General features: G+C 39.7%; 1 protein-coding gene across 1 annotated transcript in view; it reads left to right on the top strand.

The window, feature by feature from the left end:
• The window catches only part of MSRA (methionine sulfoxide reductase A), a 96,127-nt gene that overhangs the window by 22,706 nt on the left and 57,361 nt on the right, over positions 1-16,060 (top strand). The window contains exon 2 of the mRNA XM_019473171.1: positions 6,313-6,432. Within this exon, the coding sequence (XP_019328716.1) occupies positions 6,313-6,432 (120 nt within the window). The remainder of the gene's footprint in view (positions 1-6,312; positions 6,433-16,060) is intronic.

Consider the following 16,060-nt stretch of genomic DNA (forward strand, 5'->3'; position numbering starts at 1 on the left):
CATCACGCGTCGGTGACTTGGGAAGACAAACGCCATCACTCCAAACGTCCCCCCCTTCCTCCTTCTTCCCCCAGCTTTACCTGCTGAGCACGACGCCATATGGTGTGGAATGTCCCTTTGGTCAGTTGGGGTCAGCTGTCCCGGCTGTGTCGCCTGCTCGCTGGTGGGGTGGGGTGAGGAGCAGAAAAGGCCTTGACTCTGTGTCAGCACTGCTCAGCAGTAATGAAAACATCCCTGTGTTATCAACGCTGTTTCCAGCACAAATCCAAAACACAGCCCCATACGAGCTACTGTGAAGAAAATTAACTCTATCCCAGCCAAACCCAGCACACCTACAAACATTATTATGAGGATAGATAACTTTGTAATTAGTAATTTTGCTTAGGATTCATCTAGGCTATGCTGCAGCATAGACTTCTACAACTCAGCTAGTCATGCGAGACTCTTTTTATAGTTGTGGAAGAGAAATAGGCAAGTTTCAGACACAAATCACTGTATTTTGGGGGATTTGATTCAACTACAGATTCAGAGACTTTCAGGTTTTCGTAATGTCTGCATATGGGGTATGGGCTTGTTCCTCTTGCCTTGAAATATGCAAACAGTTACATTTGAGATGTCCAGGAGCATTTTGCCTGGCCTCAGGATGCCTTTCAAGAAGGGCACGTGTCTCTCCTGAGTCCTGTGTCATTTATGTCAGCCTCGTGTAGATGTCTTGGATATCCTGAGGCATCTCAGATGACCCCGGCTGTCTCCGTTTAGGCAAATAAATTAATCCCTGAATGTATGAGCTCCTGTTGCAGTCAGTGGAGACCTAGTCAATACGGTTAACGTAATCTGTAAAGCTATTCATCTCACTGGAAGGTAGACACCTGGGGTTCAATTCTGCTCTGTGAATATTTCCAAATTATTACAGATTATCTTTAACAATGGGACGCTTATCTCTCTTATCAGGGTGACGCTTTGCTTTCATTATTTTAGAGAAATACTTCAGCTTATGCTAACTATATTTTACAAATATGCAAATGATCTGGGTTGCCTATGGAAACACATATTCCTTGGCTGAGCATAAGGCTGTGTACAAAAAGAGTTGTTCAGAAGATATGTATGTGTGTGGATATGTAAAGAGAATAGTTTGAGAAAATGAATGTGGATGCTAGAAAGGAATAGGGGTACTAGCATTTATTCCCAAATTGTATGATTAATATTATTTATAGGGATGAATGAACCTTTAAAGATTGCCATTTGAATCTGTTTGGTTTTGAAGTTCAAAAGCAAAAAAATCTTTAAATGCCTTTTGAAATTCCAATTAAGAGTCAGTCAAAACCCATCACTAAAAGAATAGTTTTTGTTTTACAAATTAGCAATTAAAAAGTGACAAATATCTTTAATGCTTAAACACTCTTCTGCAATACCCATTATGTTCAAATAATAATTTTTCTGGGAACGTGAGTATGTTCCCCAGTATTTTGTTTTTTTTTCTTTCTCTTAGGAATGCCTCTGGAAGCTCTCTATCTAACTCTAAAGCTGCACTCACTTCCCCAGTACTGGGGATTATGCAAATTATTTCCTGAGTAGTTTAAAATCGCAGTCATGTTTTCTAGTTTCAAATTATAATACGGGTGGCTTATTTTGCTTTTATGTCTCTTTTCCTACTGTTTTTTACTGTTTTTTCCCTCTGAGTTTTAGTTAATTGTTTAATTTCATTTAATTATTTTAATTATTTATTTCTTCAGTTTTCTTACCGGAGTAGGAATAATTAGGGAAAGTAAACTTTTTTGTACTACAAGAGCATGTGAACTCTTGAACTGAGATTATTTCCCTATTTTAGTAATCGTTGTTCATATTAAACACGGCTTAAGGCAGCCAGTGCTCTGAAGAATAGGCATTCCATGAGCTGATATGTCTTAACTCTGGAATATTACGTGGGGTTTTATTGTTAATATTTCTCTCCTTGTGACAGTTTCTCTGTAGAACGTGGCACTACTTTAGCAGAATAACAAACATCAACCGCTGAATGTATTAATACTGTGGAAAGCAATTTAGTATTGTATTGTTATAAATTATGTCCCTTTACTAGCAGGTTGTTTTATTATGACAAAGGTTTCAATTTTATCTGTTCTCGTGGATGTGAGGATTTATTGTTTGCGCAAGGTGCCAGCGCACTTGAGAAATGATGAGAATAGTTCACCAAGAGAATAAAATGTCTGTCTCTCAGAGGAAGGCGGGCAGAATGAGTTCAGACGTAGACTGGTTACAGCGAAGAAAAAGTGAAGGAAACCATGATGAGGGTGTAGGTCCCTAGGTCAAATCAACAGGTCAGAGAGGGCTATCAATGAGAGAATCCTAAATAATAGTTATTGATCAAGGAGAGTCAGTGACCACTACCCTGATGATCAGTAATTTCAGGCAGTGCAGTTGGGGGTTTATTGAGCATTAAAATTCTTTAAATAAATAGGAGAAGAACGAGCATTTCTACTTTGTATTTGAAGTTGGGCCTATATCTGAACTCAAACCTTAATTTGGGTTGTGTCCTTAATTTTGGGTTACTCCTTTGCGCTCAGGTGCGGGCCTAGGAATACATTGTGGGGAAAATTTTGGGTCTGTACTATTCCTTGGCGTAGATGAAATAGCTCATTCACCACATCTCAGCATGCTTGTCCAACCAATGCTGGTTTGATAAATTGGCTACAGAGTCCTTCCTGCAAGGGTCTCGGCATCACCTGCTGCAAAAGCAGCTGGGATTTTAGGCAGCTGTAGCTCAAACTTCCCTTGTAATATTAAGGATGCACAGCACTGAGGTATTAGCTTTGGGCTGAAGTTTATTTTCAGTGCTTCGGATACAGGTACAGACTTAGGTGCTAGCAAACAACCCACGAAACAAATTAAAAGCGCCCTTGGAAGCAGTCTATTATAGCCTAAGCCTGCCCACTTCTATGTGAGTTCCGATGCCCTCTTCTGCTCTCCGCCTAAATCCAGCCACCAGAGAACTACTGAAAGGTGCCTGTTTTTTCAGGACAACGTGTTTGGGTGAACACTGTCATGGGAAGTAGAGAAGAACCTAATGAATTCTGAGATGACCAAGTTTGGACAGTCCTAAAAAAAAAAGCAGAATAGCAAGGCAGTGTGTGTAGATAAATATCTAAATTTAAGATAGATGAGATTTAAAGGGATCTGCCTCCGTCCTCTTTTGGGGTTGCATATCTAAATACAAAATTTTCTTTTGTTGACAGAGTAAATTATGATTATCAGAAGGAACAAAGTTTGTTAGAGCAGACTGCATGGCCATGGAAAAGCTGTGCTCCTAACTTTTCACTATCTCACAATGGAATGGAAATACCTTTTTTTGGAACCCCTGATAGACTTGATATACAATAGGCCTTTCACATAATTAAACAATTGTCCCAGTCAAGATTTCTAAATCTCTTCTGTGTTGACTTTAGCAAAATCAGATGCACTTTTCAAATAGATTCTTCATCACAGTCTAATTCTGTAATGCTTCCAAAATGTCCTCATGGATAAAGCGGTATGAAGACGTAGTCAAGATTTAACTACATCTCTAAGGCTGGCATGAGGAGTAAAGAACTGCAGACAGGAACGATGAAGCTTAAGGGTTTTATTTTAACAGAAATTTGCCCTCCTACCCCAAGCGTATGCTTGTGTTTGCTTCTGAACTGTGTTACCATACGCCTGTTCAGTGTAAAAAAGTCAAGAATTTGCATACCCTCCATGTTAAAGTATTGTTAATGAGTATTGCCTACATGCTTCGCATCGCTCCGATGTACTGCGACAAGAATTTTGGCAGGATGCCTGTGGTATTTTTACAAGGCACTTGCAGACATACCTGTGTTCACATGCAGTTTTACCTGTGCATATGAGAAACATGGATAAAAATATACTTCTAAAGCAATTCTTTGGTTAAAGACTCAAAGGCTGTGTCTAAACTATGTGTTCAAAGGCTGTCTTCACAATGGACCAAGGAGCACGTCCCAGCTCACTGCTCTAGGCTGCCTCTCAGCTGTGACCCGACTGTTGGGATGAGACACGGGCATGCGCTGTCCCCCTTACACGGGCTCTGACTTCTGTGGGAAGGAAACCTGAGCGTCAGGGATTGCTGATGTTCTCTAGTTACGCTCTTGATTTGGACAATGGCGGGACCACAGCTGCCGTTTGTACTGTGCAACACAGGCAGAGTGATGTGTAAAAACTGTCTCACCCTATATCAATTGACTAGACCTAGGGGCATAGTTACTGGAGAACTTCTCGGACTGAATTGAGATAAAATAGTGACATCGGGTACAGAAATACACTCTAGTTTAAATCACCATTAGATAGGTGATGTGTGAGTGCCTGAAAAATTTCTCAGATAAGAATTCTTGATTGTTCTTTCTGCAAAACTGGGAGGGAATTTCAAGAGAGGTCCTACAGCAGTTTGCCACCAGCCTAATTTAGCTGAGAAAGCCAACTCTAATAGCCATAGCTATCTCTGTAGTCAAGGGAGAATGACTGTAATTTGATCAGCAATTTATAACTTCTGTGGGCTGAATTCTCCTCAGGAGATGCCTGACTCTTTCCATGGTCTCCAGGAGCAGGCTAGGCTCCTAATTCATGTGGCTTGCTTGAGCATCTGACTTAGAAGGAGAAATCTGGGTCATTACTTCGGTAATTTTTGGTGCATTACAACTTTAATTTGAAGTTAATCTCTGAAGTTTCAAAGAAAGAATATGCCTTTGTGAGCCATCAGAGTTGATAGAAGGGACTGCTTTGTTCTTCTAGTTGTACTTTGAAGGAACATTTCTGTAATTTTTTAACCCATCGTATCTGCAGTGTTATCAGTAGAAAACCCATCATGGATCATTGATTTCTAAGTGTATTTAATATTTAGCTTATTTTTTTCTGCCTTCATTTTTTACTGCCTTTTATTTCAAATGTTTTAGTAAGGGAATAATAAAAGGAAGTATGTTATCACTGAAAGAGAAAATACATCACCCAGAATCAGGGATAAGCTAAACAATACTTGTTGCGGTTTAACCTCAGTCGGCAACTGAGCACCACCCAGCCGCTCGCTCACTCCCCCCCCGCCCCCGGTGGGATGGGGGAGATAATTGGAAGAGCACAAGTGAGAAAAACTCGTGGGTTGAGATAAAAACAGTTTAATAATTGAAATAAAATAATAATAACAATAATAATAAGAATGTACTACTTCTACTACTACACAAAGCAAGTGATGCACAGTGCAACGGCCAGCTTTCCCCAGTTTATGTACTGAGCATGACGTCCCATGGTATGGAATGTCCCTTTGGCCAGTTGGGGTCAGCTGTCCTGGCTGTGCCCCCTCCCAGCTTCTTGTGCACCTCCAGCCTGCTCAGTCGGTAGAGCATGGGGAGCTGAAAAGTCCTTGACTAGTGTAAGCACTGCTCAGCAACAACTAAAACATCGGTGTGTTATCAACTTTGTTCTCATCCTAAATCCAAAGCACAGCACTGTACCAGCTACTAGGAAGGAAATTAACTCTATCCCTGCCGAAACCAGGACAATACTAGAGTGTACATGACATGTTTCAGCTTTAGAGAGTCCTCCAAATTGTAGCTAACGTCTCTTAACTAGTTCAGCCATCAGAGAATTGTGTATGTTAGTCCTGTTTGTTCCTTCCCCCTGGCTTTCATACCGTGTGCTTGATTCCTATTACCAGGAGAGTTTTGCTAATTCACTCCTGTTGACAGTCTGATGTCCTTTGATAATTGGCCATGGGGGTGAATGACTACCAAAATTTTGTCTGAACATCAAATACCTGCGTGCATAAATTTTTAAAATCTAAAGCATTTTTCCTCCTGTATAGCATATAATTTAATCCATTATTACTGCCCCCTTTAAAGACTGCATATGCCTGAAAGCAGAAAATTAAATAACTGTTTGCCATTAATACAAATTTTTGTGTTTTGACAGCTTGCTAATCAACTAAAGTAAAAATGGTGCTGTACAAATAGCGCAATTGCCATTTAAGTAACTTTTTCTTTTTTTTTTTTAATGTGCATGAGAATTCTCCTTGTTTGGGCCTTTGAACCCTTATAGGATTTGTCCTCTGTGATATGTTAATATTCAGAAGCATAAGTAAAGCTTTATTCAAGTTGTGCCCTGATGCAGAATGGATTTCTCAGTATAGTTACTCTATGCATAATCTTGGGAAACATTTGACCATCACGTGCTGGCTATAGATGTTACTTCCACTATGGACTGTGTCAATTAATGTGCGAATGAGTGATTTAGTAACGAGCAGATTTTGACATAACGATATGTACTTCATGCAATATTCAGGTATGGGCTGTTTCTGGGGAGCCGAGAGGAAGTTTTGGAGACAGAAGGGAGTCTACTCCACTCAAGTGGGTTACGCAGGAGGGTATACTCCAAATCCTACCTACAAAGAGGTCTGTTCAGGTAAGTCTTTCTCTTTGGTTTTTAAGGATTGTGAGTAGAATCCGGTCAGATTATGAGTGACAATGAAGAGTAAAATGAGTGACTGCAGCGACCAAAGAGTTTTGGTATTTAGTCAGCCCTGGCAGTGGCCTTGCATCCTAAACTGTAACGAAATCTATGGTATGCCCATCCCATTGTTACCTCCTACTAATTAATGAGTTAATGTATGTACAAATACTCCGAGGAAAAAGAAAAAATAATTTCTTCAGGAAATGAGTTCTGTTTCAAATTATGCAAATGTGTTCCTTAGAAAAAGCATGAGTTTTGATTTTACTTTTGTCTGTATCCGAGTACGAACAAAAATCAGAAAGCTCACATTCTTTCTTTTCTTTCCATACAACCAAGAGGTTGTATGGAGAATTCTAAATTTCTCATTTGCGTTATTATTAATAATTTGTTAAATTTTTATGCAGTTCCATGCACAGCACCCTATCGTTTCCATGCCAAACCCTTGCATTTATTTTTCATTGCGCTCTCATACTAATCCTTCTACAGTACTAATAACCCAATACAGTTTCTTTCTGTGATCTAAAACATAGAACCACTGGCAGCCAACTGACTAATGTTGCTGTTAAAGCAAATTCTTGCTTTCCTGTACTCGCTGGTGGAGAACAGCTTGGAGGTTTTCTTTTGGTTTATTTTCTTGTTAACACTTTTTATGCCAAATGCTGAAGTTGATATACTGTTCTCACTGACAATCTGTCAGATAGGCTTGATAGAAAGAGTGTAAAAAGTTCGGTGGCACAAACAAATAATGGACACTTTAGCGGCTGTGGAGAAGTGCTGCAAGGCACCCGAAAAAGCAGAAACTTTCTGGAAATCGCAAAAAATGTGAAAAGAGATGTTTTAAGGTGGTATTTTATAGACAATACTGAACTAATAAGAAATTGCCTTATAAATGCTGAAGAAAACATCTAGATTAGGGAGGATTTCCAGTGGGAACGTATAGCAGTAGGCATGCTCCTGAGTGCAAATGTTTAGCGTATAGAAACTTAAAAATACCTAGAACAAAAAAAAGGCCACCAGGCCTTTAGCATTAAGTGATGCAGAGATACCCAGAACTCCTGCAAAATGCAGCAATGAGAAGCTTCATCTCTGGAAGGATCAGGGATGCCTGTCTTATTTATCCAAATGATCCATTACTTCCTAATACTTCTGCACTCTTGTATTTTGTACTTTCATCATTTGCCTGCACTATCTGGAATTTTTATAAGCATATATGGTCCAAGACCTATCTGGTAATTATTGTCCACTCTGTTTAATGGCCTGGGTATTAAATAATTAGATTATTTATATAGAATAGGGATGCGCAGCACAACTTCTCTTTCCCAAGGCACTCATGGTTCCAGTACACCGAGGGTAGTTACGATGGACTGTTGAGTGTGTCTTCAAAGATCCTGAGCACTGGCCGTTGGCCAAGGGGAGATGTGAACACGGGACAAGATGGTGCAGCCAGGGAAGTAGAAAAAAGGTACCATCTCTTTGTAATGCTGTGCAGTGTAGGCTGGTTTTATATTTCAGAATAGCTCCATAGTATTGTGAGCTTTGCGTTTGACTGAGATGCTTTGAAAGCTTTTTGTAGCTACTTTATGTGTGGTGTTTTATCAATACTGAACAAAAATAAAAACGGTAATTAAATAGTAAGAATCCTGGAATAAAGAAACGGGAAAAATCTTTGAAGTCTGTTTTCTGATAGTTTTTTTACTTAGATTTGTAGCGCAAAAACACAGCTGAGGTTATTTTTCTAGTGCTTGTTTTTATACACATTTGCATTATGGATGTTTATATGCCTCCAGATGCTGGACACTGGAGGATTTTTTGCTTAGAGATATCCAGAAGCATAAGCACATATTTCATAGGCTTGTCTGTGTGAACATAAATGGGATGTGTATGTGCTACACATTTTTGTTCCTAGTTGTGCAGCTGAGCTGAATTGGAGAATTTACTGATTTCTGCATGCTAATTTTTTTTTTTTTCTATTTAGCTTCCTCTAACCCCATTTTATTCTGATTTTCTAACCCCATTTCATTTTTTATTCTGATTTTTTTTTTTGGCAGATTTTTTTTCATCTTTGAGCATAGTTTTTGGAAGTCTCTTTAAAGAGAGCTCGTATAAGCTCCCCTAAGATATTGCCATCTGGCTGCTTCTAGTTTCATTGGGAAGAACAGTTCTTATGAAAAAGTAGACTTCAGTTATGCACTGTGTGAGCGCCACTTTCTTATTCATCTGTTCTGGCAAGATCATATCTATGGTAAACATTTAACAGTCATGTCCTCTAAATCCAGCTCTGGAAAGGACATCAGGGCCACCTAAACAGTATCCACCTGGCAAGTCTTTGAGCTTTGCTTTCAGCCCATGCAGTCCTGAGAATCTGTGCAGGGAAGTTATTTTAGTCCAACACCTTCCTGGCACTCTGCTCTGAAGAAAAAAAAAAGCAACAATTCGTTGGATGAAACATTTAGCACTTCTTCTAAAAGCACATTGTCAGCTAGACTTCAGGCAAAATGGTGTGGATCAACTCTTTTCCTCATGCTAAGGTCACTCAAAACATATCAACCAATGGTGTTTTTTTTTGATTCAGTTGCCTAAATGTAGGATTTTGTGCCATTTGAGATGTCTGAGAATATCCCATGTGCCACGAGTAACATCTGACAGTTTTCCATGGATGCCCCAGCTGCCCTTGGACATCTCAAAAGTAACTGGATGCCTATATGTGAACAACTAATTCAAATCTAAGGTATCTATATGTTCATTCACTATCCATACTTCTACCTGGAGCTAAGGACATGGGCCATGCGCTGTTGATTTATGTGCATATGTGCTGCCTACACGTTGTGGAGGCAGGGGAGTGTGTGCCTGCTGAGGCGTAAGATTTTCCAATCTCTTGTTCTTGGATGTTCTTGGATGCATGCGCAGTTTTGATCATGTATCTATTTGATCCATGCATGTTATATGTCTTAGAATCATAAAATCATAGAATGGTTTAGGTTGGAATGGACCTTTAAAGATCATCTAGTTCCAAACCCCCCTGCTGTGGGCAAGGTCATCTTTCACCAGATCAAGTTGTTCAAAGCCCCATCCAACCCGACCTTGAACACTTCCAATGATGGGACATCCACAACTCCTCTGGACAACCTGTTCCAGTGTCTCACCACCCTCATTGTAAAAAATTTCTTCCTTATATCTAATCTAAATCTATACTCTTTCAGTTTAAAATGGTTACTCCTTGTCCTGTCACTACAGACCTTGGTAAAACGTTTTTCTCCATCTTTCTAGTAAGTTAAGTCCCTTTAGATATTGAAAGGCCTCAGTAAGGTCTCCCCGGAGCCTTCTCTTCTCCAGGCTGAACAGCCCCAACTCTCTCAGCCTTTCTTCACAGCAGAGGTGTTACAGCCCTCTGACCATTTTAGTGGCCCTCTTCTCGACCCGCTCTAACAGGATCGTGTATTTCTTGTCCTGGGGACCCCAGAGCTGGACGCAGTGCTGCAGGAGGGGTCTCACAAGAGTGAAGTGGCGGAGGGAATCACCCCCCCTCAACTTGCTGGCCACACTTCTTTTTATGCAGCCCAGGATACTATTGGCTATCTATCTGGACTGCAAGCATACATTGCTCGCTCATATCTAATTTTTCATCTGCCAATATCCTCAAGTCCTTCTCGGCAGGGCTGCTCTCAATCCATTCATCCCCCAGTCTGTATTGATACTGGTGATTGCCCCAACCCAGGTGCAGGACCTTGCACTTGGCCTTGGTGAACTTCATGAGGTTCACATTGGGCCACTTCTCAAGCCTGTCCAGGTCCCTCTGGATGGCATCCCTTCCCTCAAGCATACCAACTGCACACGCAGCTTGTATTACCTGCAAACTTGCTGAGGGTGCACTCAGTACCCCTGTCTGTGTATGTCATTAATAAAGATATTGAACAGCACTGATCCCTGAGGGACACCACTTGTTACTGATCTCCATTTGGTCACTGAGCTGTTGACTGCAACTCTTTGGATGCGACCATGCAGCCAATTCCTTATCCATTGAATAGTCCATCCATCAAACCAGTATCTCTCCAATTTAGAGACAAGGATTTTGTGTGGGACCATGTCAAAAGGCCTTACAGAAGTCAAGATAGATGACATCAGTTGCTCTTCCCTTATCCACCCGCGCAGTCACTCCATGGTAGAAGGGGCCACCAGAAGTCAGGCGACTAATCAGTCAGGCTTCCTGCTTGGAAAGCTGATCTTTCTTATACTGCAAGAAATAAAGTTCCTGCTTGCTGATGTACCAGCAGCCAAAAGGGACAGGAAGATGTTCCATGTACACTGGCTCATAGAGCCCACAAAGGTTTTTGTCTTCTTGTGTATTTAGGATGTTCCATAATGATCTTAAATAATATCTTGTTTGGAGACCTCTGAGGACAACACTGCCTTAAATACACTCGATGTTAAAGTCTACAGTAACATGGCACTAACATCTGTATTTAAATACCTGTAAATTGAGGAATTACTGAGATGGAGGCATGGAGCATATTGATTGCAATTTGATATTCTGCTTCACTCTTCATACTAAATCTGTTAGTCCTGAGCAAGTATCTTCTATAGAAAACAAGAAAATGGTGTTTCTTTTCTTCATGTTTTTAGTATATTTTCTAGAAAGAAAGTGTTGTGTTGCTTCAAGTGAATACAGGTCTGTTTGCCACACCCATGGTGTTCCGGTCTTCTGCCATGATCTTCATTTGATGGACTTCACTGGGAAGCAAAAACGATCTGCAGACCTAGTATTAAGCTACGTGAGGGGACACCATTTCTTCTACAGCACCCGGGTGATGGCTGTACTGTTACAACACTGTGCTGGTACCCCATGAAAACTTAAGCCTCTAAGGGCAAATCTCGAACCTCATAAGCCTTGAAGAGCAGCATGATTCACCTCTCCGTTGGGGAGGCAGGAAAGTCATGATTCTGCTTGAAAGGGTCAGATTAGTGTCACCCTGTTCAGATATGGAACAGGTCATTTGAAGATTCTCCTATCAGTTGATGTGGTATTGCCTTGCTAAATTGATGTTTAAGAGATAATTGAGTTACTTTGAAGCTTATGAATACAGTGCTGGAAAATTATTTTTACATTTTGTGGTGACAACCGTACAGATGAAAATCTGAAAAGGCATTCTTGAGTGCGTGAAGGATTTTGAGCTATTTTCGGTGCATTAGTCTAATACATAAATACACCATTTTTGGCCAGCATTAGACAACCCAGGATGTTCATTCAGTATGAAACATCTTTTCATATTTTGCTTACAGATGTTCAGAACAATTCTGTTTATCTGTATATTCATAAGCTTTTTGAAATCTGCATAGCTCAAGTGGCACTGAAATCAGAAGGGAAAAACTCTGCTGTTGTTATTCATAAACTGGTTATGTACAATTACCATATAAAATATGCAGCTAACGATGATTTTCTTAAAAACAGGGCAGTTTCTAGGCTTATGGTTTAAGCTGCTGACATCTAAGCGGATCATTTTATTTTGTTTTGGGGTTTTCTTTGTTTATCTTCAGTGACTATAATGTAAGAAAAATAGATGAATATGCCTGTTTATTATCCAATACTAGTTATAAGACTTAGTGAACATAACAGTATAGTTAGTTAGTTAAACCAATTTATAATCTAGTCAATTCTCAGTACCCTTCTGAAGCATATTTTCTTGTACACAAGTCACATTTCTTAATAATTAACAATGCAGTATAAAAGTATGCCACATGGACTTAGTTTCTGTGATGAGTTACATAAAATACTTGATTGTGAAGATGTTTCACATTTCCTATGCAGCAAACCCACGTTTTTCTGAGGGTTAGTATTGCCTCTTGCATACCAATTAGTCATTTGACTGATTCTTATATGTGGGAGTTCCAGTTCTCCTTAAAAGGTCTACGCTTCCAAAGGTCATCTGGAAGACTTCTAAACAGCTGATGGAAGAGAGTGGAGAGAGGCAAAATTGATTTCTTGCTCTGTTACCTCCTATTCCTTTGGTCAGTTGGTGATTTACGAAGTTAATTCCATCTCTACTTCATCTTGGTTATACTTGAAAGAGAGGGCAAGACAACCAGTGAAGTCCACAACAGGTTGATGATTAGCATGTTTTTGCTTTAAGAACGGAAACGCGTGCAGAGGATTTGGCTCCATGACGTGGGGCTTATTTGACATACTTATGCATACACAGCATGTCATTAAAGCCAACAACAGAAAATCCGACTAGCGTTTTTCACGAGTTATTAATAGCATTATAGGGAAAATGTAATATAGGAAAATATTTCTATCCTTCTCAGATTTCCCATTCTCTATAAAATACAGATGAATGTCCTATGACAAACTATCAGACAGTGCCTTGTATTACTTGAAAAGCCCTTCATTTAGACATCGCAGTATTCCAAAGTCGGTCTGACTCTCCAAAATGTTTAAATGTATAATTAAACTACAAATATTCCCTTCACTTTCTGTAGCATATAAAGGGATCTAAAAGTTTTCATGAACAGAAACTAAGTCCACAAGATTAAAGTTTCCAAGCAGTAATGAGAATGGCTCAGAACATTTTCTTTTATTATTAAATCACTGTCAAGAGAATAGATTCCTGTTGTGCCTTTGTCTGTTCTTTTTTTTTCTTATAAGAACAGGATATAGGAATTTTAATGACTTACAGATTCTGTGAAGAATATCGGTGTTCACCAAGCCCTTGATCTGTACAATGTGCCTTGTTCCGATTGGCCAATTGCTCCACCTCTCCCCTTTTTTTTGCCTAGTTCACTTGTAAGGAAGGAAGATAAGGGCAGCCAATCAAAGTACAAAATACTGTATTGATCAAAGTTATTGTCGTGTACTGTGGATATTAGTGTTTTGTATATTTTTTTGTAGCAATTGAAGAACAGGATTTTGTAGAAAATATATAATTTTTATTAACTACACCACAGTTAGAATAAGTTGTGTCTCAATAGTAATGAGATTATGGTCCTAGGATTCTCCTAGATGTGCAGGCACAATCTTGATATAACCCTATAAACTATCATTTGTCCTCGATGCAATTGCTAAGTCATGAAATAAAATGAACGTACCAATTTCACTTCAAAATATCATTTGGAAAGGTGATAGCAGATGCTGCTGCAACATTAAAACCTTAGCAACAAGAAATATAACAGATGCATTGAATTTCAGTTACCTGCTATATTGCAGTTCTACCTAGAAAATTGTCGATGTTGACATGACTGACATTCTTTTTCAACAGAAGAGCTTCTTGTTGACCAAGAAAACTTCATTATACCTTAGTAGACCAGCATACAGAAATGTGTTCTGTAGATTCATCATTTTAAAATAAAAGGCAGAATAAATATTTTTACCAACCATTGTCTGAAAAACAAAAAGCTCCCTGTCCGCGAGGGATGGTAGCTGCTCTGCTTAGGGAGTTCTGCCACATCTTTAATCAAGGTTAAGTTTACATTTCCATTTCAGAATTTGACTTCTCAGGGTTAATATCTTGGCCGATTCAGGCTTGAAGAAATTAAACATATTTATTATTTAGATACCTGATTGTGCCTTGTGGCAAATTTAAAATCCTAATAGCCTCGCTGCTATGCTCTGTTCCTTTTATCTATTTATTTCAGCATTGCCCATAATCACGGGCTTAGGTAGTAGTAGCAGTATAAATACTAAATATATTATTTATTATTAACAACTTTATTTGAATTGTGTTCCGCTGAGATGTGTTGTTTCCATCTTTCTCATCTCCTGGTTTTATTAAAGGTATATATAAGAAGAAAATGTGATAGCCCCAGAGGTTGAAAGAGCCATTACAGAACAAGTCAAAGACAAAATTTTCTGACCTGGAGCCTACTCCAAGTTCCCAAAGGACCTTCATTTTCAGGAGAGACTCCGTGCAGGATTAGGCTGTGATGTTCACCATGTCACTGTGCCTGAAAACAGAAGAAGATGCAGCAGGAAGCTGCTTCTCATTTTAGGCATGGGAACGTGGCGTATTTGTGAAAAAGATGATGTTACAAAGGGCTCACCGTTGTTGTCGCGGCTACTGGGGTTTTGTTTTCTTACATTTTGTTTTTGCTATGGAGACACTTGAAAAGAAAAAAAAAAAACCAACAAGGCCAGTCTACTCAGTCTAGCAAACTGTCCTCCCAGAAGTAGTGACTACTACAGGTGGTAACTCCATTGAGGTCACCTGTGGCCATTCGTGTCCCTGAGAACCATTCTTGATATGTAATATTTGAAGTGTCGTGCGCAAACTGGTACTACAAGTCAAAAGAAAGAGGAAAAACAACAAGCAAAAGAAAATCACGAGGGGTAGAGATCGGAGATGGAGGAAACCAGGGAGAAGCTACAGCTAGTGGGAGAGTGTCGCTTTGGAAGTAAAGCAGATGGTAGAACATGCTTGCGTTTTCCCTGTATTTCTTGTTAATTGTGGTGTGTTTGTGTTATTTTGCTGCTCCTACTGCTTATTCCCCCATCTGAAATCTTCACTCCTTTAGTGGCACGTGACTGAAATGCTTTGAGGTAATATGAATATTTCTGAGAATATATTTAAGCATAGCCCACTTTGGCTTACTCCCTTTATGGAACACGTTCCTATGCTGGCACGTAAAAGTTTGTAAATTGAATGATACCTCACCAAGATGATTAAGATTTTGAATAATTCCACAAGTGACCTGCATAGTTTCTATGTCTTGGATGAATGATGAAAATATCTAATTACAGGAGTTTAGCTTTCTTCTTTTTTGCTCAGCCGTGCCCAAGAAGACTATTGTCTCTCAGTTTATAATAAGCAAAATTACGATAGTCAAGTTCTGCTCTGTCTTACATTTGCAGACTCACGCACTCTTACATGAGTTTCTCCGTGTGAGAAGAATTTGGTCCACGAGTAAGCCAAGAAATTGGTCCGGTGATAGGAGAGGCAGAGCCTTTGGGGTCCTCATGGCTGTAGTGCACTGTAGCAACGGTTTCTGCATTTGATGTGAAGTAACAACAGGCTAAAGGATGCTTTGAGAAGGATTTTGGGAAAGCCAGAGCTCAAGGGAGTTCATGGAATTGCTCACAAAAATTAAGAAAGGTCATACAAATCCCTTTGGGAGTGTGACACATAGTAGTAGGCAGCTGCACTGTACTACTGATTTAGAGACTTACAAAGAGCAGGCAGTCGCTGAGGAAATAGCTTGTTTTCAGTTAGCTGGTTACACTGAAAAAACTAAACAGAAATAATGCTTGGGTCAATTCTTTTTTTTTTTTTCCCCTGATTAGTTTTGGCTGATAGAAAAACCAAAGAAAGGAAGAAATCAGGACCAAGTACAACACTTGATTTTGTTTTAAATTGTTCCTATGAAGCCTATCAGTACTTAAAGGGGGCTTATAAAAATGATGGCAACAGACTTTTGAGCAGGGCCTGTTGTGACAGGACAAGGGGGAATGGCTTTAAACTAAAGGGAGTAGACTGAGACTAGATCTAAGGAAGGCATTTTTTTACGCTGAGGGTGGTGAAGCACTGGCCCAGGTTGCCCAGAGAGGTGGTGGATGCCCCATCCCTGGAAACATTCCAGGTCAGGTTGGACGGGG

Source organism: Aptenodytes forsteri, unplaced genomic scaffold (genome assembly GCF_000699145.1).
Source record: "Aptenodytes forsteri isolate BGI_AS27 unplaced genomic scaffold, ASM69914v1 Scaffold534, whole genome shotgun sequence".
In the NCBI taxonomy this organism is placed as follows: domain Eukaryota; kingdom Metazoa; phylum Chordata; class Aves; order Sphenisciformes; family Spheniscidae; genus Aptenodytes; species Aptenodytes forsteri.